General features: G+C 34.9%; 3 protein-coding genes and 1 long non-coding RNA gene across 5 annotated transcripts; 2 read left to right on the top strand and 2 right to left on the bottom strand.

Annotated features, from left to right (window-relative positions):
- The first annotated feature begins 2,845 nt into the window (after nt 1-2,845).
- LOC144568482 (beta-1,2-xylosyltransferase XYXT1-like) lies at nt 2,846-5,386 on the top strand. 2 transcript variants are annotated; one of them, XM_078318846.1, is made up of 4 exons: nt 2,881-3,122; nt 3,244-3,309; nt 3,616-3,942; nt 4,076-5,386. In XM_078318846.1, the coding sequence occupies exons 3-4, from the start codon at nt 3,675-3,677 to the stop codon at nt 5,263-5,265; spliced, it is 1,458 nt and encodes a 485-aa protein (XP_078174972.1). In that variant the 5' UTR covers nt 2,881-3,122; nt 3,244-3,309; nt 3,616-3,674; the 3' UTR covers nt 5,266-5,386. The 2 variants fall into 2 exon arrangements, with proteins under 2 accessions (XP_078174971.1, XP_078174972.1); XM_078318845.1 differs by lacking the exon at nt 3,244-3,309 and having other exon boundaries at nt 2,846-3,122.
- Nucleotides 5,387-6,003: 617 nt separating this feature from the next.
- On the bottom strand, nt 6,004-7,965 carry LOC144568315 (uncharacterized). Its single transcript, XR_013515624.1, has 4 exons — nt 7,839-7,965; nt 7,209-7,286; nt 6,924-7,030; nt 6,004-6,419 (listed from the first exon to the last, which is right to left on the bottom strand). It is a non-coding gene; the product is annotated as an uncharacterized LOC144568315 (long non-coding RNA).
- Nucleotides 7,966-13,113: 5,148 nt separating this feature from the next.
- Nucleotides 13,114-15,652, top strand: LOC144568551 (beta-1,2-xylosyltransferase XYXT1-like). The gene is made up of 3 exons (XM_078318915.1): nt 13,114-13,363; nt 13,861-14,187; nt 14,321-15,652. The coding sequence occupies exons 1-3, from the start codon at nt 13,255-13,257 to the stop codon at nt 15,508-15,510; spliced, it is 1,626 nt and encodes a 541-aa protein (XP_078175041.1). The 5' UTR covers nt 13,114-13,254; the 3' UTR covers nt 15,511-15,652.
- A 661-nt stretch (nt 15,653-16,313) lies between these two features.
- LOC144568316 (scramblase-like protein) lies at nt 16,314-22,380 on the bottom strand. The gene is made up of 12 exons (XM_078318623.1): nt 22,243-22,380; nt 21,735-22,163; nt 21,196-21,282; nt 21,047-21,088; nt 20,883-20,927; nt 19,149-19,214; nt 18,795-18,851; nt 18,644-18,705; nt 18,145-18,265; nt 17,513-17,590; nt 17,227-17,333; nt 16,314-16,729 (listed from the first exon to the last, which is right to left on the bottom strand). Exons 2-12 carry the CDS (start codon nt 22,155-22,157, stop codon nt 16,699-16,701), a joined length of 1,119 nt encoding a protein of 372 aa, XP_078174749.1. The 5' UTR covers nt 22,158-22,163; nt 22,243-22,380; the 3' UTR covers nt 16,314-16,698.
- Between the last annotated feature and the right edge of the window lie 852 nt (nt 22,381-23,232).

Raw genomic sequence — 23,232 nt, forward strand, 5'->3', positions numbered from 1 at the left:
TCAGTTATCATATATACATGCGCATACATGCACGTGAAAGTTTCAAATCATCATGCAATTAAGCCATAAATTAATTATATTAGCAATATTAAAAACCTAAAAAAAAATCCGAATAAATTTTGGTTGTTTTTTTTAGTTTAAGAATCCATCAGAATGGGCTGCAAATCAACATGACTTGAATTTCATGTTTCCAATGCTGGATCTTATTCGGCAACCGTGGTGTCAATTTTGTGTAGATCAGGACACAAAATTGCCAATAACTTTAAGATATAATAATCTTAATTTGACATCCCTGGTGTACGTATAAAAGGATTCTGAAGACCCGACCTCCATATATATATATATTTTTTTAAATTCAAGAGATAATAGTACACACCAATATATTATATGCTGTAAACATGAGTGTGCCACAGAAGATCCAGACTACATTTGTATAGATTTCATAGATGTAATTAAATTGATCAACCATTTCTAATTTGAAAAGTATTCACCAACAACATGCCAACATTTCAAAGTAATTAGTTGTTTGAAAGGACCGAAATCAACCAGTGAAGATTCTATGTGACGTTTATATTTTACAATCTAAAACTATTTTATTTAATATTTATAATGCAAGTTTCTTTAATGAAAATTCATAATAAACTTATTTAACTATCAGCCCGGAAAAAAGGTAACATCATTGGCAAGCGCCACGGATGCAATTACGAGGAATTCGTATCCTCTGAGATATCTCAAGCTTTGCGTGACTTTATGGAAAATCCCAACTGTTTAAATACGTTCTGCACGAATCTCAAAGCACACATAATACTAATCCCCTACATCACTCCCGAATAGGCACCGGACACGTCGGTCACGCAAAAGTTGAGATATCTCAGAGGATACGCACTCCAATTATGAGTGAGGCTATGGTACTATACATAGCGCTGATTGGTCTGTACTACGGATTAGTATTATTATTTTTTGAAATTCTAACGGTTTGAACTAGGGTTGGTAACGAATCGAACTTACTCTAGGTTTGAGTTTGATTTGAATAAGATTCGAACCGAACTAAGTTTGATTTGTTTTGAATCGAATTAATTGCAAACTACACATTTTTCGAATCAAAGTCGAATCAAATTACGAACTAAATTTTTTTTTAGCAGTCCTAGTTATACCGGTAGTTTATACATTAACTTTCTTCTCGCAGAACAAAATTCACATGGATTCCTTTTACCGGTATGAAATGAGTGTTTGAAAGTTGAAAAATTGTTCATGAAAAAATACATTACAACAAATACTCGTAAAAAGAGGATTAAGTACAAGAACTGGAATATGCAGTAAAACAAGTAATCGTATCTCAAGTGCTCACTCGATTAAACCCTCGATCGTACCATCTAATGAAGTGAGAATTCGAAAGGTAGAAAAGGCGGAGGAGAGACGGCCGAAGAGAGAGTAGACATAGTCGTCTAGGCCGTAGAGAGGAGCGACGGCCAGAGAGATAACCAGTCGCCGAGAGCGTCGGCTAGGTTTTAGAGCGAGTTAGTGAGAGGCAGAGACAGAACTAGGTTATTGAGATTTGAGAGCGAGGAAGCGTCGGCTAGGTCAAATAATGACTATCTATCTTATATTTTAATTTCATCAGGTAAATGAACGGTCGATGTTATTATGAGATTCGAACCATAAAAGTTTGCGAACCCATTTCGATCGAACCAGACCTAGTTTGAATTTGGTTTGAATTAATTTCGAACCAAACGTGGTTTGGTTCGTTTCAATTTGAACTAATTTCGAATCAAATTAACTCGAATAAAACCTTAATCAAACTCAAATCGAATCACGAACTACGAATTTTTTTGCCAGCCTTAGTTCGAATCGTTTAACATAGTTTCCATATAAATATGTACTTTTAAACTAAATTTTACATTTCTTTTAGAATTTAGTTTTACTATTTTTTAAATAGGTAGAAAATTATTATTTTTGGATGGTCTAGAATTTTTAGATCAAGTGATTTTTTATTCATTAAAAAAATGGTAAAAAAATTTAAAACATGTAAAATTTAGTTTACAAGTATATATTCATACGAAGACTATGTGAACGGTTCAAATTGACTATTAGAATTTTAAAAACAAAAATATCGATCCATCGTATGGACCAATCCGCAGTATGCATAGTACCATAGCCTCACTCATTATAAATCGTCTAAATATTGTTGTTTATATCCATTTGATTGTTTTTATATGTATGGTCAATTTGAAATATTATTCTTTATATCCATTTGCTTGCTTATAAGTATGGTCAAATTTAGTATGACGATAAATTATGAAGGTCTACAATTCATGCATAGTCGTTTATCACTCAAAACGATCATGTCTATCTCAAAAGGCATAAAATTATAATTTTAAAAGTTTTCTCTATTTCACCAATTTTAAATGGAAAAAAAAGAGTAAAATTGATTCAAATTGTTCAAAAATATAATAGATTAGTTTGTTAAATTGAGAATTAGACATATGTGGGATATATTGGGTCCAAATTTATATTCCCTTCATTGATTCTCAAGATCAAAATAGCTATTGTATCTATCTATAAACTTTCTAATTAAAACTATAGCCGTATAATGAAATCAATATAAATCTTCTAAAACTTATTTTAACATATTGGAGCCTCACCATAATTTTATCAATTTAGTCCTCGCATATTTTTTTTCAGTCAAAGATACAATGTTACAATTCATTTTACAAGACGAGTTATTGCACAAATTAAAACTGAGGTACATTTTTTGGGCTGGATAGCAAAGCTGTGAAGTCAAAGTGCAATAAAACTATCAACTAAATGATTTTTTTTTTTGCTAGTTGTTTCAAATCATGTACGTCAAATATATTTATAGAGAGAAGATTACACACACAACCATGAGAGAGGCGGCTACATGTATTTATTATTATTTTTTGAGGTAGGCAATCACTTACTAATAGATTGCATGCCCAAGCCTCCATTTTAGAAGAGGTGAAGGTGAAGAGGAGGAAAAGGAGGAGATTACAAAATGAATGGGGTTATAAGATCTAATTACTTTGCAATAATGGCATCATGCTTTGTTATTCTCTTGGTTTATTTCTCCGTACCGGATCAGTTTGCAAATCGCCTAAGATCATGTAAGTTTGTTATTTACTTTTGGGTTGTAAGATATTTCAGTTTTTGTTTCATGATATACTTTTGAACAAATAGAATTCTTAGGTAATCTATACATTGGAATCAAATTTTGAATTATTACAGCAATTCTATGGTAATTGATGATTGTTCCTTGCATCTGTTTTCCTTTTCTTTAAACTCAATTCAGCAGTTAGTTTTTCTTTTTTCTTTTCTCTCTTCTCTTTTTTCTCCTTGTTTCTTTGAGAAATGTTTTTATATAATGCACAATATGCATTTTTTTCTATACCAAATATGTTTTTGTTTTTGTTAAATATTTATTTTAAGTTCATTGCAAGACTCAATGCAGACAAAAACGCAGCTTTGTCTAAATTTTGCAAAATGATATGATTTACATTGTTGATAAATTTTGTAAAATAATATGAAAACCAAAGCCCCAAAAAGTCTTTTCTAACCTGTATTGCATCGCTCATTTATTTGTTTCGATTCTAATTCCAGTTCCCTTTAGCTCCCATGAAGAAGAAAAGGCAACACCGGAGCCGTCGATCACAGTAGCAATGCAAACTCCATCGCAGAATCAATCTGAGCCGTTGATCCCAACAACACAAAAGATCCCAGTGCAGGAACAATCTGTGTCATCCATCCCAGAAACCCAAGAAAAAGAAAATTTTATTGAACAATCTATTCCTTCTAACACCTCAGCCCAAGAAAAGCCCATTAATCAAAATATTGGGCCTTCTATTCCTCCACCACAAGATAATCCTATTCCTCTTGCAGAACAATTCCAGCCCTCTGTTCCAAATGCAAGAGATCAAGAGAATCTTGGTAAGATACAATACAATTATACACACACACCTCTCTTTCATCTCTTTTACAAATTTAATATATTAAACTCTTCTCAAGCTTTACTTTTCTTTGCTCATTTTTAATGTATCTATTTATTTATGTTTCCTAAAAGGTGAAGATGGTGATAAAACAAAGTCCTTTAAAAAACCTTCTTGTGACTTCTCGGATATGCAATTTGACATGTGTGATGTCGAGGGAGATGTGCGTGTTCACGGCAAATCGTCTTCGGTTTTATCAGTTACTTCAACCGAAAGTTACATCTCTGAAGCGAACAACGAAACATGGAGCGTGAGGCCACATCCTCGCAAGTATGCGACCGAATTAATGGCACAATTCAGAGAAGTTAAGATAAAAGTAGAAACTCACAACCAAGCTCCAAAATGTGATGTATATCATAATTCAGCAGCTGTTATCTTTGCAAATGGAGGTTTTAATGGAAACTATTTCCATGACTTCACTGACCTACTGGTACCACTGTTCATAACATCTTACCAATTTAAAGGAGATGTCCAGTTTCTTGTATCAAACATACAACCATGGTTTATCTTCAAGTATATCGGACTTCTTAAGAAGTTGTCGAACTATGAAATTATCGACTATGACAATGAAGAACGGGTGCATTGCTACCATCGAGTGATTGTTGGCATATCAAAACATAAAGATTTAACTGTGGATCCATCAAGAGCTCCGAACCACATTTCCACGGTTGAATTCGGCCGTTTCGCAAAGATGGCTTACTCACTCAAACAAAATGTCGCTATAAAACTAGGAGAGGAAAGCGGGAAAAAACCGAGACTACTGATCATGGCAAGGGATCACACTAGATCACTCATGAACCGCGGAGAAATCGTCCCATTGATCGAGAAACTAGGGTTCGAAGTCGTGATCGGTAATGCTTTATTTTCCATGAATGTCGACGAATTTGCACGTGTCGTTAACTCCGCCGATGTGATGATGGGTGTGCATGGGGCGGGGCTAACAAATTTTGTGTTTCTCCCGACAAATGCAGTGCTCGTTCAAATAGTTCCTCTGGGCAACTATGAGAGGACTTGTGAGTACGACTTTGGAGAACCGGCAGTAGACATGGGTCTCAAGTACCTGCAGTACAGCATAAGCGAAGAAGAGAGCACGCTAACAGATCTGTACCCGAGAGATCATGCCGTGCTTAGAGACCCGGAATCAATCCACCGGCAAGGGTGGCAAGTGGCAAATGGAATTTATCTCGGAAAACAGAATGTCAGGCTCAATTTCACACGGTTCAGACCGATTTTGGAGAGGACACTCCATCTTCTCAGACAGTGATACTTATTATTTTTTGCAGAGTAAAAATGTTGCAATTCATTGATTCTTTTTGTAAAATAACGGATTTGGAGATTTGTTTGTTCTCTGTCTTCTTTCTAGAACTGAAGAAGGGGTTCATACATTTATTTTTTCTTGCCAAAATTTGTTAATTTTTAATTAGATGTTCTTCCCTTCAAACTTCAAGAATATATAACATAACCTTTAACCAAATAAATTAAATGTATTCATCAGAAATAAATTATTTGTATTGATCTTGTAATCTGATAATTTTTTTTCCAGTCGGCTTAGAACGTATATATACGATAATTTCAATGTAGTTGATGCTGTAAAGATACATTTTAATTAAGCTCTGTCGGTCTTGAAATAATATATTGTCTCAAAACAAATTTGGAGTATGATAATTTCTTCACTTTCATTTTCTTATATTTTACCATTTTAGTGTCACTTGCTCATTTGGTAAAATATCATTTTAGTCTATTACCAAATTATTATTGCCCCAGATCCATAACATTCGGTAAAATTTTCGACTTTTTTAAATATTGCATCTCACTGTAAATATTAAATTCTTGTACTATAAACGAACATATTAAGGCATCCAAATTCTGGATAACCCGCACTTAGCATGATATTGAAATACTTGAAAATAATTATCAATCGATTTGGTAGCAGTGCACAAAATCACTGTAGACAGAGCGTATGGTTGTTGGAGGCAATGGAAATGAAGACAAACATAGATAATTGTTCGCAAACACATCAAAACTTCTATATTTTCTCAAGACAATTTGGAACGGTAACACAGAAAATTAGCCTCACTAAGCACCACTTGCGTCAGAAATTGCATCAATCACTCTACAATTTGGCAATTATGAAGCAAAAGAGAAAAGAGAAGATGGACAAGATAACATGAATTAAAGGGTGCCAGTTAGAACATCAGACAAAGAAACGCCAGTGCATAACGGTGCAATGACATATTTCTAGCCTGCTGCTAATTTGTTGAACATCTTTTAATCAGTGAAAAAAATCTCTATAAATAGAGCGGTGCTCTGTAATTGCCTTTCATAGAAAATGAAAAGAAAAAAATATATGATACTAATGACAGACACCACAGCTCTGCCACATGCGGCTATTCCTCAAGTAGAATAATTGGGAGGCCCCTGAGAAGACCAGCAAAGAAATAAAATTGAGGAAAAAACAAGAGGAAAAGGGAACAGTAGTATGTCCAGTCTACGATAAAAGTAACCCAAATTTTGAGTTTAGATTGGGGTCATCTGATAAAAATCCAGGCCAATCCAATCTGAGGTGAAATGTACAGGTTCCTTCAATATCCGTGCCGGACTAGATCAGACGGTCCTGATCCAAACTCAAAATTTGGGTTAATTTAGGGATGCACATTCAAGATATTAACGGGCCATGTTCTAATCACAGAGACAATGCTTATACTATATCAACCATTGGTAGTATCAGTTTTTGTAAAGACCTGGATAGTTTCAATGTAAACTGGTGGACTTGTTCCACTCTTTTAAAAAAATAATAATAAATAAAAAATATTAACCCTTGGTAGTTTTAGGCTAGTATGAACAATCAACAAGCCAAGAACAAGGTAAACAGTCAAATTTCAAATGGGTATGTACTCGATCCAAAAGTAAATTAAAACATACCAGCCACCACGCCTAGAGAAGTAGTCGCAATCTAAGGAAACTGCCAGTGCAACTGCAACGGCTCTTTCCGACAGAGTTAGGGGCCGAACAACCTCTAATCCCTCAATCTAAGAAATCCGGAAAAAGATAAATAGTTATTAGAAAACTAAGAGCATGTATTGAATGTAACATTAGAAAATAATGGCCATGCAAAAGATCGATTGTTAATATATTAAAGAATTTTGCTAAACCAAATTAAAGATCTAAACATAAAGCGCTGCAATGCATTTTGAGTAGAGAACTTACCTGGTACTCAGACCCATTCTTATATCCTGCAATTGAACCTCCAAAACGAATTACATATTGACCCGCATCGGTGAAAAGCTGCACCAGATTTAGCACAGAGGCAAAATAAGTAATTTCTTTCTGCTAATTTCTAGATTAATTCAATTAATAGATATAGTGTTTTATTTACATTTACTAGAAGAATAAAATGAGTGAGGCTATGGTAGTATGCATAGCGCGGATTGGTCCGTACATCAATATCTTCTGTTTTCAAAGTCCGAACAGTCGATCTAAACCGTTCAACATGATTTCCATATGAGAACCTACTTGTAGATCAAATTTTACACTTTTTACAAATTATTTACTATTTTTTTAGATGGGTATAAAATCTCTTGATCTAAAAATTCTAAATCATTCAAAATTAGTGATTTTCTATCTATCTACAAAAATAGTAAAAAAAAAAAGAATGTAAAATTTAGTCTGCAAGTACATTTTCATAGAGAGATAATGTTGAATGGTTCAGATCAACTATTTGAACTCAACCACCAACTTTTTTAACTGATATAAAAAATTGATCAAAATCATACATCAGTCTCTAAAAATACTCACGGGCATGCAGAAACTATAAAGGAAAGAAAAGAAAGCACTGACCTCAAGACCTATACCCCTCCAGTTGCGATCAATCTCAGCTAGCACATTTTCTTCTTCATCTTTCAAGGTAAAAGTCCAGTTCCAAAATCCTGGGTTCTCAACTACCGCAAATTGACTATTTCTGGAAATATTGCACAATGAAATGAAAAAAAAATCAAGAAATATAAGGATCTGCCCAACATCTGTTTACAAATAACAAAGGGTTCTATAATTTTCTAATAAGTCATAGAAGTATGTGCAGTTTTGGTTATAAGTTTGACAAAGGATGGTAGTAACAAGATTTGACACTCTTTCATTTGATACTTGTAGTTTCGATCATACTCCAAAAAATGTGGTTAACATTGAAACTTGGTATACTATTGCAACGTAACATATATATAGTTTAGGAGTTGTAGTCTTGTAGATAACACAGTTTTCTAACATTGAATCGAAATTAGAATCAGCAAAAATCTGCTGAGCTAAGAAAGGCCTGTTGGGCCGAGCCATATGCCTAATAAGGATTTATTTTTATCGCCACTTAAACGGAAGTAATCAAACAATTTGCTTTAAATTTGATATAATTTTATCTAAAAAACATGTACAATTTTATTTTTTATTTTAAATAAATATTTTAACAGTGTTAATATATTTCTGTTTCAAAAAGTATTAAATGATTTAGCTCCGACGACAAACTAGATTAAGTTCAAAATACATTCCTAGATTTCGGTAATGGATATCTAGGCTGAGCATCAAGTAATTCATGGCTTCATGCTCCTGTAATCCAAATTCAAATACACTAAAAGTCACAATAAGATAAAAGAAATTTATTGAGATAGCAACTGACTTGTAAATTTCTTTGAACCGGATCATGACATGATAACATCCATGATTTGGACCTTGGAAGACAAAATGGACCGAGGAATAATTCAAAGTCCAATTTTTAGGCTATATACATGTGCACCGACGCATCTTTTTCGGGAAACAGTACAAATTTGAGTATATTTCTAATTTTCTATTTAGAAAACAAATAATGGAGTCAATACCAAGCCAAAAGCGCATTTAATGCATTTAATGAGAAACAACCGCCTTACAAGCAAACCATATATTTCTGAATTGTGAGGTTCCAATAACAATTATATTCTAATATTTTATTCCTTCAGTTATCATATATACATGCGCATACATGGACGTGAAAGTTTCAAATCATCATGCAATTAAGCCATAAATTAATTATATTAGCAATATTAAAAACCTAAAAAAAAAATCCGAATAAATTTTGGTTGTTTTTTTTAGTTTAAGAATCCATCAAAATGGGCTGCAAATCAACATGACTTGAATTTCATGTTTCCAATACTGGATCTTATTCGGCAACCGTGGTGTCAATGTTCCCAAAAAAATGTATTCATGTCGGCAACAGGGACCACGCCATTCTGTGAATTTGGTAGAAGGTGGGAAGCGTAGAGGTGTTGGGCTATGGGGGAGGTAAAGTAGGGTGCAAGGGGGAACAAGGCCTTTTAGGAGGTGGGTTGATGGGTTGGTTGCCGGCTGGAGCAGTGCGGGGAGGGATAGCCTGAGCGGTGAGGGGAGGGGAGCGCGGAGCAGGGGCGGGGCGAGGTTGGGAGGTATGAGCCAGCTGTGTAGGAGGCCTGTTGTTGGCCTGATCTGTCTTGAGGAGACCATCTGGGTATATGAAGGACGGTAGGGAGTGTAGGGCTTGGCTGTCGGCATGGAGGAAGTGGGTTAAGGGTTGGTCGGCTTCCGGCTATCTGGGAAACGGCGGCGGCGGCGCACTTCTTGCCATTCTTCCGTAGCCTGGGGTTGGGTCGCCTTCATGTCTCTCTCTCAATCCTCCTCCCCGAGATATCACTGGAAATGTGATGATAACCTCGACTTAAGTCACATCAACAAGGCGAACATTGTGATGATTTCCAAGAAGGAAGATGCGAGATTAGCAACAGACTATCGTCCCATTAGCATCATCAACCTCTTTCCCAAGCTAATCTCCAAGATACTAGCCTTGAGGCTTAGCAAGGAGCTTCCAGACCTCATCTCCTCACACCAAACTGCCTTCATCAAAGGCCGGTTCATCACAGAAAATTTCATTTCCACACGAGAATTGCTACATCATGTCTCGTGCAAGGCAGGGCCTACAGTGTTCGCAAAAATTGACTTCTCCAAAGCCTTCGGCACCATTAGTTGGAAGTTCTTGCGGAAAATAATGCAAGCGAGGGGGTTTCCAAATAGGTGGATTCGTTGGATAGATTATATACTCTCCTCAGCATCCTCTCGAATATCTATCAACGGAGAATTCACGGAATACTTCAAGCATTGCCGTGGTGTGCACCAAGGGGACCCCATGTCACCCATGCTATTCATTTTGGTGGTAGATGTCTTGCAAAGGATGGTTAACGGACTCAATAACAACCTTTCTAATCCGATTTCAAAGAAGATTGGAGACTCTATTATGGCTCTACAATATGCCGACGATACGGTTTTCATCACCAATGCATATGAAGAGTCCATTATCGGGTTCAAAATACTGCTCAGAATCTTCTCAAGTGTATCAGGTCTTAACATTAACTATGGGAAAAGCAGCATAGTACCATTCAACATGAACCCACAGCAACAACATATGGCAATGTCAATCTTAGGATGTGACCTTGCCCAGCTTCCCATTACCTATCTGGGAATGTCGTTAACTATCACCAAACCCAGCAAGACGGCATACATGCCATTGATTGAAAAAATGGAACGCAGGTTGCAAGGGTGGAAAGGGAAATTCATTTCCAAGGGGGGCAGACTCCAATTAGTCAATTCGGTGCTCTCTGCGATACCTATATACTTCATGGCCAGCTTCATTTTACCTAAATGGGTCATTAGGAGAATTGACCGGTTACGACGCCAATTCCTCTGGGGTAAAGGTAAAGAGAACAACAACGGCATGTCCCTCCTTAACTGGCATACGGTTTGCCTTCCAAAAGAATGGGGCGGCTTTGGGGTCACAAGCATAGCTTACCACAACACTGCTATGATCATCAGATGGTGGTGGAACCTCTATGTGAACCCAACTTCTCTGTGGTCAATAACAGTAACAAAATTGTACAAACTTGGAACTCAAACAGGGCCTGCTTTTTGGCTAAAAGGCGGGTCTTTCTTTTGGAAGGGGTTGCGTGCCCTTAAACCTCTATTCCTGGCTAGTTCCTTTTGTAACGTTGCAAAGTGTAAAGTATTAGTTATCAATAAAATACGGCAGCCATTGCCCTTCATTTCAAAAAACATCATTGGGAAGCGCCACAGATGCAATTATGAGGGAGGTAGCGCCGATTGGTCCGTACTATGGATTAATATTATTGTTTTTTAAATTTTAACGGTTCGAACTAGGGGTGGCAACGAATCGAACCGAATCGAACTTATCCTAGGTTTGAGTTTGATTTGAATAAGATTCGAACCGAATTGAGTTTGATTTGTTTTGAAACGAATTAATTGTGAACTACACATTTTTCGAATCGAATTACGAACTATTTTTTTTTAGCAGTCCTAGTTATATCGGTAGTTTATACATTAATTTTCTTCTCGCGGGACAAAATTCACACGGCTTCTTTTTACCAGTATGAAATGAGTGTTTTTAAGTTGAAAATTGTTCATAAAAAAATACATCACAACAAATAATCGTAAAAAGAGGATTAAGTACAAGAACTGGAACATGCAGTAAAACAAGTAATCGTATCTCGACTGCTCACTCGATCAAACCCTCGATCGGACCATCTAATAAAGTGAGAATTCGAAAGGTAGAGAAGGCGGAGGAGAGACGGCCGAAGAGAGATGAGAGATAGTCGTCTAGGCCGTAGAGAGGAGCGACGGCCGGAGAGACGGTCAGTCGCCGAGAGCGTCGGCTAGGTTTTAGAGCGAGAGGGAGAGGCGGAGAGAGAACTAGGTTATTGAGATTTGAGAGCGAAGGAGCGTCGGCTAGGTTAAATAATGACTCTCTATTTTGAATTTTAATTTCATTAGGTAAATGAACGGCCGATGTTATTATGAGATTCGAATCATAAAAGTTTGCAAACCCATTTCGGTCGAACCAGACCTAGTTTGAATTTGGTTTGAATTAATTTCGAACCAAACCTGGTTTGGTTCGTTTCAATTCGAACTAATTTCGAATCAAATTAACTCGAATCAAACCCAAATCAAACTCAAATCGAATCACAAACTACGAATTTTTTTGCCAGCCCTAGTTCGAACCGTTTCACATAGTTTATGTATAAATATGTACTTTTAAACTAAATCTTACATTTTTTTAGAATTTAGTTTTACTATTTTTTTAAATGGGTAGAAAATTATTATTTTTGAATGGTCCAGAATTTTTAGATCAAGTGATTTTCTATTCATTAAAAAAAATAGTAATAAATTTTTAAAACATGTAAAATTTAGTTTACAAGTATATATTCATATGAAGACTATGTGAACAATTTGAATTGACCGTTAGAATTTTAAAAACAAAAATATCGATCCATAGTATGGACCAATCCGCAATATGCATAGTACCATAGCCTCACTCATTATAAATCGTCTAAATATTGTTCTTTATATCCATTTGATTGCTTTTATATGTATGGTCAATTTGAAATATTATTCTTTATATCCATTTGCTTGCTTATAAGTATGGTCAAATTTAGTATGACGATAAATTATGAAGGTCTACAATTCATGCATAGTCCTTTATCACTCAAAACGATCATGTCTATCTCAAAAGGCATAAAATTATAATTTTAAAAGTTTTCTCTATTCACCAATTTTAAATGGAAAAAAAGGGTAAAATTGATTCAAATTGTTCAAAAATATAATATATTAGTTTGTTAATTGAGAATTAGACATATGTGGGATATATTGGATCCAAATTTATATTCCCTTCATTGATTCTCAAGATCAAAATAGCTATTGTATCTATCTATAAACTTTCTAATTAAAACTATAGCCATATAATGAAATCAATATAAATCTTCTGAAACTTATTTTAACATATTGGAGCCTCACCATAATTTTATCAATTGTTTATAATTGTTAGCTTCATATTTGAATAAAAAGTCCTCGCATATTTTTTTTTCAGTCAAAGATACAATATTACAATTCATTTTACAAGACGAGTTATTGCACAAATTAAAACTGAGGTACATTTTTTTGGGCTGGATAGCAAAGCTGTGAAGTCAAAGTGCAATAAAACTATCAACTAAATGATTTTTTTTGCCAGTTGTTTCAAATCATGTACGTCAAATATATTTATAGAGAGAAGATTACACACACAACCATGAGAGTGAGAGGCGGCTACCTGTATTTATTATTATTTTTTGAGGTAGGCAATCACTTACTAATAGATTGCATGCCCAAGCCTCCATTTTAGAAGAGGTGAAGGTGAAGAGGAGGAAAAGGAGGAGATTACAAAATGAATGGGGTTATAAGATCTAATTACTTTGCAATAATGGCATCATGCTTTGTTATTCTCTTGGTTTATTTCTCTGTACCGGATCAGTTTGCAAATCGCCTAAGATCATGTAAGTTTGTTATTTACTTTTGGGTTGTAGATATTTCAGTTTTTGTTTCATGATATACTTTTGAACAAATAGAATTCATAGGTAATCTATACATTGGAATCAAATTTTGAATTATTACAGCAATTCTTTGGTAATTGATGATTGTTCCTTGCATCTGTTTTCCTTTTCTTTAAACTCAATTCAGCAGTTAGTTTTTCTTTTTTCTTTTCTCTTTTCTCTTTTCTCTTTTTTCTCTTTGTTTCTTTGAGAAATGTTTTTATATAATGCACAATATGCATTTTTTCTATACCAAATATGTTTTGTTTTTGTTAAATATTTATTTTAAGTTCATTGCAAGACTCAATGCAGACAAAAACGCAGCTTTGTCTAAATTTTGCAAAATGATATGATTTACATTGTTGATAAATTTTGTAAAATAATATGAAAACCAAAGCCCAAAAAAGTCTTTTCTAACCTGTATTGCATCGCTCATTTATTTGTTTCGATTCTAATTCCAGTTCCCTTTAGCTCCCATGAAGAAGAAAAGGCAACACCGGAGCCGTCGATCACAGTAGCAATGCAAACTCCATCGCAGAATCAATCTGAGCCGTTGATCCCAACAATACAAAAAATCACAGTGCAGGAACAATCTGTGTCATCCATCCCAGAAACCCAAGAAAAAGAAAATTTTATTGAACAATCTATTCCTTCTAACACCTCAGCCCAAGAAAAGCCCATTAATCAAAATATTGGGCCTTCTATTCCTCCACCACAAGATAATCCTATTCCTCTTGCAGAACAATTCCAGCCCTCTGTTCCAAATGCAAGAGATCAAGAGAATCTTGGTAAGATACAATACAATTATACACACACACCTCTCTTTTATCTCTTTTACAAATTTAATATCTTAAACTCTTCTCAAGCTTTACTTTTCTTTGCTCATTTTTAATGTATCTATTTATTTATGTTTCCTAAAAGGTGGAGATGGTGATAAAACCAAGTCCTTTAAAAAACCTTCTTGTGACTTCTCGGATATGCAATTTGACATGTGTGATGTCGAGGGAGATGTGCGCGTTCACGGCAAATCATCTTCGGTTTTATCAGTTACTTCAACCGAAAGTTACATCTCTGAAGCGAACAACGAAACATGGAGCGTGAGGCCACATCCTCGCAAGTATGAGACCGAATTAATGGCACGATTCAGAGAAGTTAAGATAAAAGTAGAAGCTCACAACCAAGCTCCAAAATGCGATGTATATCATAATTCAGCAGCTGTTATCTTTGCTAATGGAGGTTATAATGGAAACTATTTCCATGACTTCACTGACCTACTGGTACCACTGTTCATAACATCTTACCAATTTAAAGGAGATGTCCAGTTTCTTGTATCAAACATACAACCATGGTTTATCTTCAAGTATATCGGACTTCTTAAGAAGTTGTCGAACTATGAAATTATCGACTATGACAAGGAAGAACGGGTGCATTGCTACCATCGTGTGATTGTTGGCATATCAAAACATAAAGATTTAACTGTGGAACCAGCAAGAGCTCCGAACCACATTTCCACGGTTGAATTCGGCCGTTTCGCAAAGATGGCTTACTCACTCAAAGAAAATGTCGCTATAAAACTAGGAGAGGAAAGCGGGAAAAAACCGAGACTACTGATCATGGCAAGGGATCACACTAGATCACTCATGAACCGCGGAGAAATCGTCCCATTGATCGAGAAACTAGGGTTCGAAGTCGTGATCGGTAATGCCTTATTTTCCATGAATGTCAACGAATTTGCACGTCTCGTTAACTCCGCCGATGTGATGATGGGTGTGCATGGGGCGGGGCTAACAAATTTTATGTTTCTCCCGACAAATGCAGTGCTCGTTCAAATAGTTCCTCTGGGCAACTATGAGAGGACTTGTAAGTACGACTTTGGAGAACCGGCAGTAGACATGGGTCTGAAGTACCTGCAGTACAGCATAAGCGAAGAAGAGAGCACACTAACAGATCTGTACCCGAGAGATCATGCCGTGTTTAGAGACCCGGAATCAATCCACCGGCAAGGGTGGCAAGTGGCAAATGGAATTTATCTCGGAAAACAGAGTGTCAGGCTCAATTTCACACGGTTCAGACCGATTTTGGAGAGAACACTCCATCTTCTCAGACAGTGATACTTATTATTTTTTGCAGAGTAAAAATGTTGCAATTCATTGATTCTTTTTTGTAAAATAACGGATTTGGAGATTTGTTTGTTCTCTGTCTTCTTTCTAGAACAGAAGAAGGGGTTCATACATTTATTTTTTCTTGCCAAAATTTGTTAATTTGTTAATTAGATGTTCTTCCCTTCAAACTTCAAGAATATAACAAATTTACCCAAAAACTTTGTTCTCTTATATATATGCTCATAACCTTTAGCCGAATAAATTAAATGTATTCATCAGAAATAAATTATTTGTATTGATCTTGTAATCTGATAATTTTTTTCCAGTCGGCTTAGAACGTATCCATACGATAATTTCAATGTAGTTGATGCTGTAAAGATACATTTTAATTAAATTATTTTTTTCCAGTCGGTCTTGAAATAATATATTGTCTCAAAACAAATTTGGAGTATGATAATTTCTTCATTTTCATTTGCTTGTATTTTTCTTACTATTATTAAATTATTTTACCATTTTAGTGTCACTTGCTCATTTGGTAAAATATCATTTTAGTCTATTACCAAGTTATTAATATTGTCCCAGATCCATAACATTCGGTAAAAAATTTTAGATATTGCATCTCACCGTAAATATTAAATTCTTGTACTATAAACGAACATATTAAGGCATCCAAAATCTGGATAACCCGCACTTAGCATGATATTGAAATACTTGAAAATAATTATCAATCGATTTGGTAGCAGTGCACAAAACCACTGTAGACAGAGCGTATGGTTGTTGGAGGCAATAGAAATGAAGACAAACATAGATAATTGTTCGCAAACACATCAAAACTTCTATATTTTCTCAAGACAATTTGGAACGGTAACACAGAAAATTGGCCTCACTAAGCACCACTTGCGTCAGAAATTGCATCAATCACTCTACAATTTGGCAATTATGAAGCAAAAGAGAAAAGAGAAGATGGACAAGATAACATGAATTAAAGGGTGCCAGTTAGAACATCAGACAAAGAAACGCCAGTGCATAACGGTGCAATGACATATTTCTAGCCTGCTGCTAATTTGTTGAACATCTTTTAATCAGTGAAAAAAATCTCTATAAATAGAGTGGTGCTCTGTAATTGCCTTTCATAGAAAATGAAAAGAAAAAAATATATGATACTAATGACAGACACCACAGCTCTGCCACATGCGGCTATTCCTCAAGTAGAATAATTGGGAGGCCCCTGAAAAGACCAGCAAAGAAATAAAATTGAGGAAAAAACAAGAGGAAAAGGGAACAGTAGTATGTCCAGTCTACGATAAAAGTAACCCAAATTTTGAGTTTAGATTGGGGTCATCTGATAAAAATCCAGGCCAATCCAATGTGAGGTGAAATGTACAGGTTCCTTCAATATGCGTGCCAGACTAGATCAGACGGTCCTGATCCAAACTCAAAATTTGGGTTAATTTAGGGATGCAAATTCAAGATATTAACGGGCCATGTTCTAATCACAGAGACAATGCTTATACTATATCAACCATTGGTAGTATCAGTTTTTGTAAAGACCTGGATAGTTTCAATGTAAACTGGTGGACTTGTTCCACTCTTTTAAAAAAATAATAATAAATAAAAAATATTAACCCTTGGTAGTTTTAAGCTAGTATGAACAAGCCAAGAATAAGGTAAACAGTCAAATTTCAAATGGGTATGTACTCGATCCAAAAGTAAATTAAAACATACCAGCCGCCACGCCTAGAAAAGTAGTCGCAATCTAAGGAAACTGCCAGTGCAACTGCAACGGCTCTTTCCGACAGAGTTAGGGGTCGAACAACCTCTAATCCCTCAATCTAAGAAATCCGGAAAAAGATAAATAGTTATTAGAAAACTAAGAGCATGGATTGAATGTAACATTAGAAAATAATGGCCATGCAAAAGATCGATTGTTAATAATATTAAAGAATTTTGCTAAACCAAATTAAAGATCTAAACATAAAGCGCTGCAATGCATTTTGAGTAGAGAACTTACCTGGTACTCAGACCCATTCTTATATCCTGAAATTGAACCTCCAAAACGAATTACATATTGACCCGCATCGGTGAAAAGCTGCACCAGATTTAGCACAGAGGCAAAATAAGTAATTTCTTTCTGCTAATTTCTAGATTAATTCAATTTATAGCTATAGTGTTTTATTTACATTTACTAGAAGAATAAAATGAGTGAGGCTATGGTAGTATGCATAGCGCGGATTGGTCCGTACATCAATATCTTCTGTTTTCAAAGTCCGAACAGTCGATCTAAACCGTTCAACATGATCTCCATATGAGAACCTACTTGTAGATCAAATTTTACACTTTTTACAAATTATTTACTATTTTTTTAGATGGGTATAAAATCTCTTGATCTAAAAATTCTAAACCATTCAAAATTAGTGATTTCCGACCTATCTACAAAAATAGTAAAAAACAAAAAAGAATGTAAAATTTAGTCTGCAAGTACATTTTCATAGAGAGATAATGTTGAATGGTTCAGATCAACTATTTGAACTCAGCCACCAACTTTTTTAACTGATATAAAAAATTGATCAAAATCACACATCAGTCTCTAAAAATACTCCCGGGCATGCAGAAACTATAAAGGAAAGAAAAGAAAGCACTGACCTCAAGACCTATACCCCTCCAGTTGCGATCAATCTCAGCTAGCACATTTTCTTCTTCATCTTTCAAGGTAAAAGTCCAGTTCCAAAATCCTGGGTTCTCAACTACCGCAAATTGACTATTTCTGGAAATATTGCACAATGAAATGAAAAAAAAAATCAAGAAATATAAGGATCTGCCCAACATCTGTTTACAAATAACAAAGGGTTCTATAATTTTCTAATAAGTCATAGAAGTATGTGCAGTTTTGGTTATAAGTTTGACAAAGGATGGTAGTAACAAGATTTGACACTATTTCATTTGATATGCATCAGCTCATCTCAATATAGTTCCTTCAACTTTCTGGTTTTTTAACTTTAAATTGTCAAACTAGCCCTAACTCGTAAATTTAATGTAATTTCAGATCTTATTGACACTAAAAAGGTCAGATAACATAGTAAAATGCAAAAGTCCAATAACGTCAAATAAAGAGTACAGAGAAAGAGAAGGAAGGCAAAATTACCCCAAGTAGAGGTCATAAATCCGCCTCCATAGATGCCAGCGTCTATGAACAACACCAATTTCCTATGTACAAAATGCGTAGAAATTAATACAATAGCTATAGAAGTACCAGCAAGGTGGTAATATAGTGGTACCGGGACAGAAATGCGTACCTTACCATCAACCTCTATATAGATCGTGCTATTAATCAGCCAAAATGGCCTCCTGACCTAAACAATAAGAGGTAGATTATATAAAAATAATATTTAGTTTAGAAGATTACAATATGAGTTTCCAGTAACCTACTTTATCAGTGCATGTGTGACATTTCTTGGCCCTTGAATTTTGTTTCCTATAGTTTACTTGATTTGGGCTCAGTTGCATAAATGAAAGAAGAGTAGAATCAAATAATTCAAAGTTGGCCAAAAAGAGGTTTACTGCAATTCTACACTTGAGAAGCTGGAAATAAGATGCTTCTGGTACCGTACCATTTAGTACAAGCAGAGAAAGTAACCCTGAAATCTTACCTGGAATATCTCATTTCCATGGGAATCATTTACATGTGCCACAAAAGGCCGTCTTGTGCGAAGAAGCTGCAATTTATACATAGATTTTAATTAACAGAGAAAAACAGCAATAAGAGGACTGAACTGATAAGGACTTCCAAAGAAAGACCGAAAGATACCAACAATCTAAGAATATTAAAAAAAAATAAATTGCATCAGGAAATGAAGAGTATAAAATACTGGAACACCAACCCACTATACAAAAAAAAGGACAGTCCATAAAGAAAGGTATGACGAGTCCGTATCCCCTTAGGTACCGGACTGAGTACAATACTCCCACCCGGGCCAAAAGTAATACGGTGCCTAATTAGATATACAGGGATCTGTTTAAAATTCGTGCCAGATTAAACTGACAACTCAGATCTCACTCTACTCAGTCAGGTATTGCACTGGATCTGAATTCAGGTATCAGATGATAAATTTGAAGTCAGTAATCATTCAGAAAAGATAGGCAGGTCTCTGTAAGTAATCTTTGCAAACAAAACCTTCCATCATATTTGCCACATAGTCCAGGTTTTTTAAACATAATTCAGGTTACTGTCGCATAATAGCCATCCAATAAAAGCCAAGTACAAACTCAAAATAACCAAATATCCCTAAAGCAGTCATTTTAGATAGAATGACAAATAAATCAATTTTTATAAAGTGTCTTATTTGCAAACTGATCCAAGGGACCATTATATTTGCTAGTTGCAGTTATGAGGAATGGCTATTTTATTACAAATATGGCATGATATTATATTTATTTAAAACTGATCAAGAAATGCCACTAAATAGTAGGGGAATGTCCCCATAGGTAATTTATGAGTACTTGAAATCTAGCACCCAAACTAATATCAGCTTAATTTCAATTTGGAGTGACTCTAACAAACAAAAATAGAGGGCATTTTAGGAATGAAAAACTTATAATGTTTATTGATTGTGCATTATTTGCAAATTGACACAAAAGACCAAAATGCTCTTTTGTTAAAAGTGCTTGTGAAAATTAGCTCTCTATTTGCACAATTATGGTATAAAATTGGTTAATGTGCCAAGACCATAGAAAAAGAACAAAAAAGTTTCATGTATTCCTCTATAAATTTAAATTATAATATGACAATTTTGCTAAAAATAAGGAACATCATGCATGCCTTTACATATAATGCAAAAACCACCTACACTTCGGCATCGTTTAAAAGTAAAAAGGGATCAAAATTCAAAAAGCCCTTCGCATTGGACTTTGGAGAGAAGAACAAAGGAAAATTGGGAAATGGGAAATGGAGTATAGATAATAATAGGGGGAATTTCATGTATACCCCTCAAAAACCTCGAAATTATGTATTTCCCCTCTAAAATTCAAAATATTATATTTACCCTTCTAAATATAAAAAACTCACAAATTTACCCAATTTATTGTCTTTTCTATTAAAAGACATTTTAAATTTATAAAATTTTCATTTTATCCTTTATTAAAAAATAAAAAATATGAAGTATGTGTAAGAAAAATGTTCGGTCTTCTAATTAGTCTGTTTCAGATGGCAAATGGGTCATTTCTCTACTTGTGACGCATAGATGATAATACTAGGATTTTTCTAACTTTTTGAGAGGTATGTGACATACTTATTGCTCCCCATGATAAAACCTTATATGTGGTATTTCTATTTTTTTGGTAGCAGGTGTGTATGCGTACTCAAAATAAATGGACCCTTAGTGTACCTGCCTGAAGATGACATTACTCGTCTCCCGAATAAAGCCTACAGGCTGGAAATAAATCACATGTCAGAGTATCGTGCCACAAAATTAAAAAAAAAAATATGTCAACCAAATTAAAAGATATGTAAAAACGAAAATCATAATAAAAGAGGTCAAAAGTTACACACCGCACTAGGAGATGATGCATCCATTATCATGTATCTACTCTCCTATAAAAAAATGCAAAATGGAATATTAAATAGTGTTACATTGTATCAATCATTCAATACAAAATTTGATTCATCTTCACATCAAAACAAAATTACAACATAATAACCTGTTCAAAAGCAAATAACACGTTTGCCCATTCTACGTCTCTTGCAATAACCAGGTTGTTTCTTGACAGGAGTGACTCCAGCTTGCGCTAAATCAGATATGAGTAAACAAAATTGATGCCAAATTTTAGTCAAAACTGTTTTAAAAAGTATATTTATAGCATGACCAAGATGTTGTCTTGGATATATTTAGAAAGTATGGAAGCAATAGTATGTTATATCAAAAGATAAATTGGGTTCACAGGGTGTTACATAAAAAGAATTATGCTTTAATGTTACAAAAAAATATATAATATATATGCATAAAGGTATATTATATTTATATGCAATACTGAAACATTGTATATAAGATAGCAAAATTCAGTGCAATAGTATGTTATATCAAAAGATAAACTGAATTCACCATGGCGTTATACAAAAAAGAATTATTCTTTAATGTTAGAACATAAAACATCAATATATGCTTAAAGGCATATTCTATGTAATACTGAAACATTGTATATAAGATAGCAAAATTCAATGCATTTAAAAAAAAAAATACCTCTGTGGAGATAGCATCAGTTCTCCTGTGATTTACTGGACTTGTTCTCCCTGAAAAATCCTTTGCTAATTCATCTACTCCACAATTCAAGAAAGGAATTTGAAATGTTGAGAGACCCCCAAGCAAATTGTTTTCATTTTTATCCAATTTATTCTCTCTCAGTTTGCCTCTTTTCTCCTTCCATTGCTTAATTTCTTCTCTCCAGATTTTAACAAACCAATCTCTTGTAACAGTACCACCCCCTTTCTCATGGTACGATCCAAATCTATGTGATTGAACAAAGTTCCCTGGTTGAAGAGGTGTCTCCCAGTCATTAACGCCTAGAGCTCTTAAAATGGCGCATGGATTTGAGATGGTAGTTTCTTTTGTGAAGCTCAAGCGCACACCCATAGAAGGAGAACGCCATGTCCGTAACCACCTCATTTGAACCTGTAAGAAATCGGGAGCTGAAATTGAACTTTTTCTTATAAGGGTCAGAGGATTACAGTGAGAGATAGAATCAACTGACCTCTCTCTCTCTCTGTTTGACCCTTGTTTAGTTTCCGCTCAAAGAGGAGAGGAGATGGAGATGGAAATGGAGACCGGAGAAATCGGGAGGCGAGGTGGAGGAGGAGAGGGACGGAGTCACTCGGGATGTCGCGAGTACATATCCTCTGAGGTAACAGAATATTTGAGTTTAGATGCGGTCTGAAATGGAATGAACAGGTTCCTTTAATGTTCGTGCTACAACAGATCAAACGGTTCGGATCTAAACCCATAATTTCTTTAATGATATGTGACCATGAATACTTGTAATTAAAACTGATGATTTCATGCAAATGAAATGGGCGTATTGCCTTTTTAAAAAAAAAAAAAAAAAAAAAAAAAACCCATAATTTCTGTTACCTCGGGTAATCTGAATTAGGGAGTCCTGGTGAAGGGGTGACCACTGACCAGTGAGAGGAGAGGAGTTGGGCCGGGTCCGATGCATATGGGCTGGCCAGATGCGGGTCAGTATCCAGTATCCACCAAATAACCAACCATTTGCATAGTAAGTTAAGAATCAGCTTCAATTGGGAGTACGCGGTGCAAAAGAAAGGAACAAACACTGTCCGATTGTTTTATGAGTGAGTCTATGGTACTATGCATATCACGGGTTGTTACCGTGCTACGGCTCTATATTTGAGTTTTCAAATTCTAACGGTCGATCTGAACCGTTCATCTTGTTCTCCATATTAATATGTGTTTGGAGACCAAATTTTACATTTTTTTGAAAATTTTTTACTATTTTTTTAGATATTTAGAAAATAACTTGATCTGAAAATTCTGGACCATCCAAAAACAGTGATTTTCAATAAATCTAAAAAAATAGTAAAAAAATTTCAAAAAATGTAAAATTTGGTCTCCAAATACATATTAATATGGAGAACAAGATGAACGGTTCAGATCGACCGTTAGGATTTGAAAACTCGAATATAGAGCCATAGCACAGTAACAAATCGTAATATGCATAGTACCA

This window comes from Carex rostrata, chromosome 17, assembly GCF_964058835.1.
Source record: "Carex rostrata chromosome 17, lpCarRost1.2, whole genome shotgun sequence".
NCBI lineage: Eukaryota > Viridiplantae > Streptophyta > Magnoliopsida > Poales > Cyperaceae > Carex > Carex rostrata.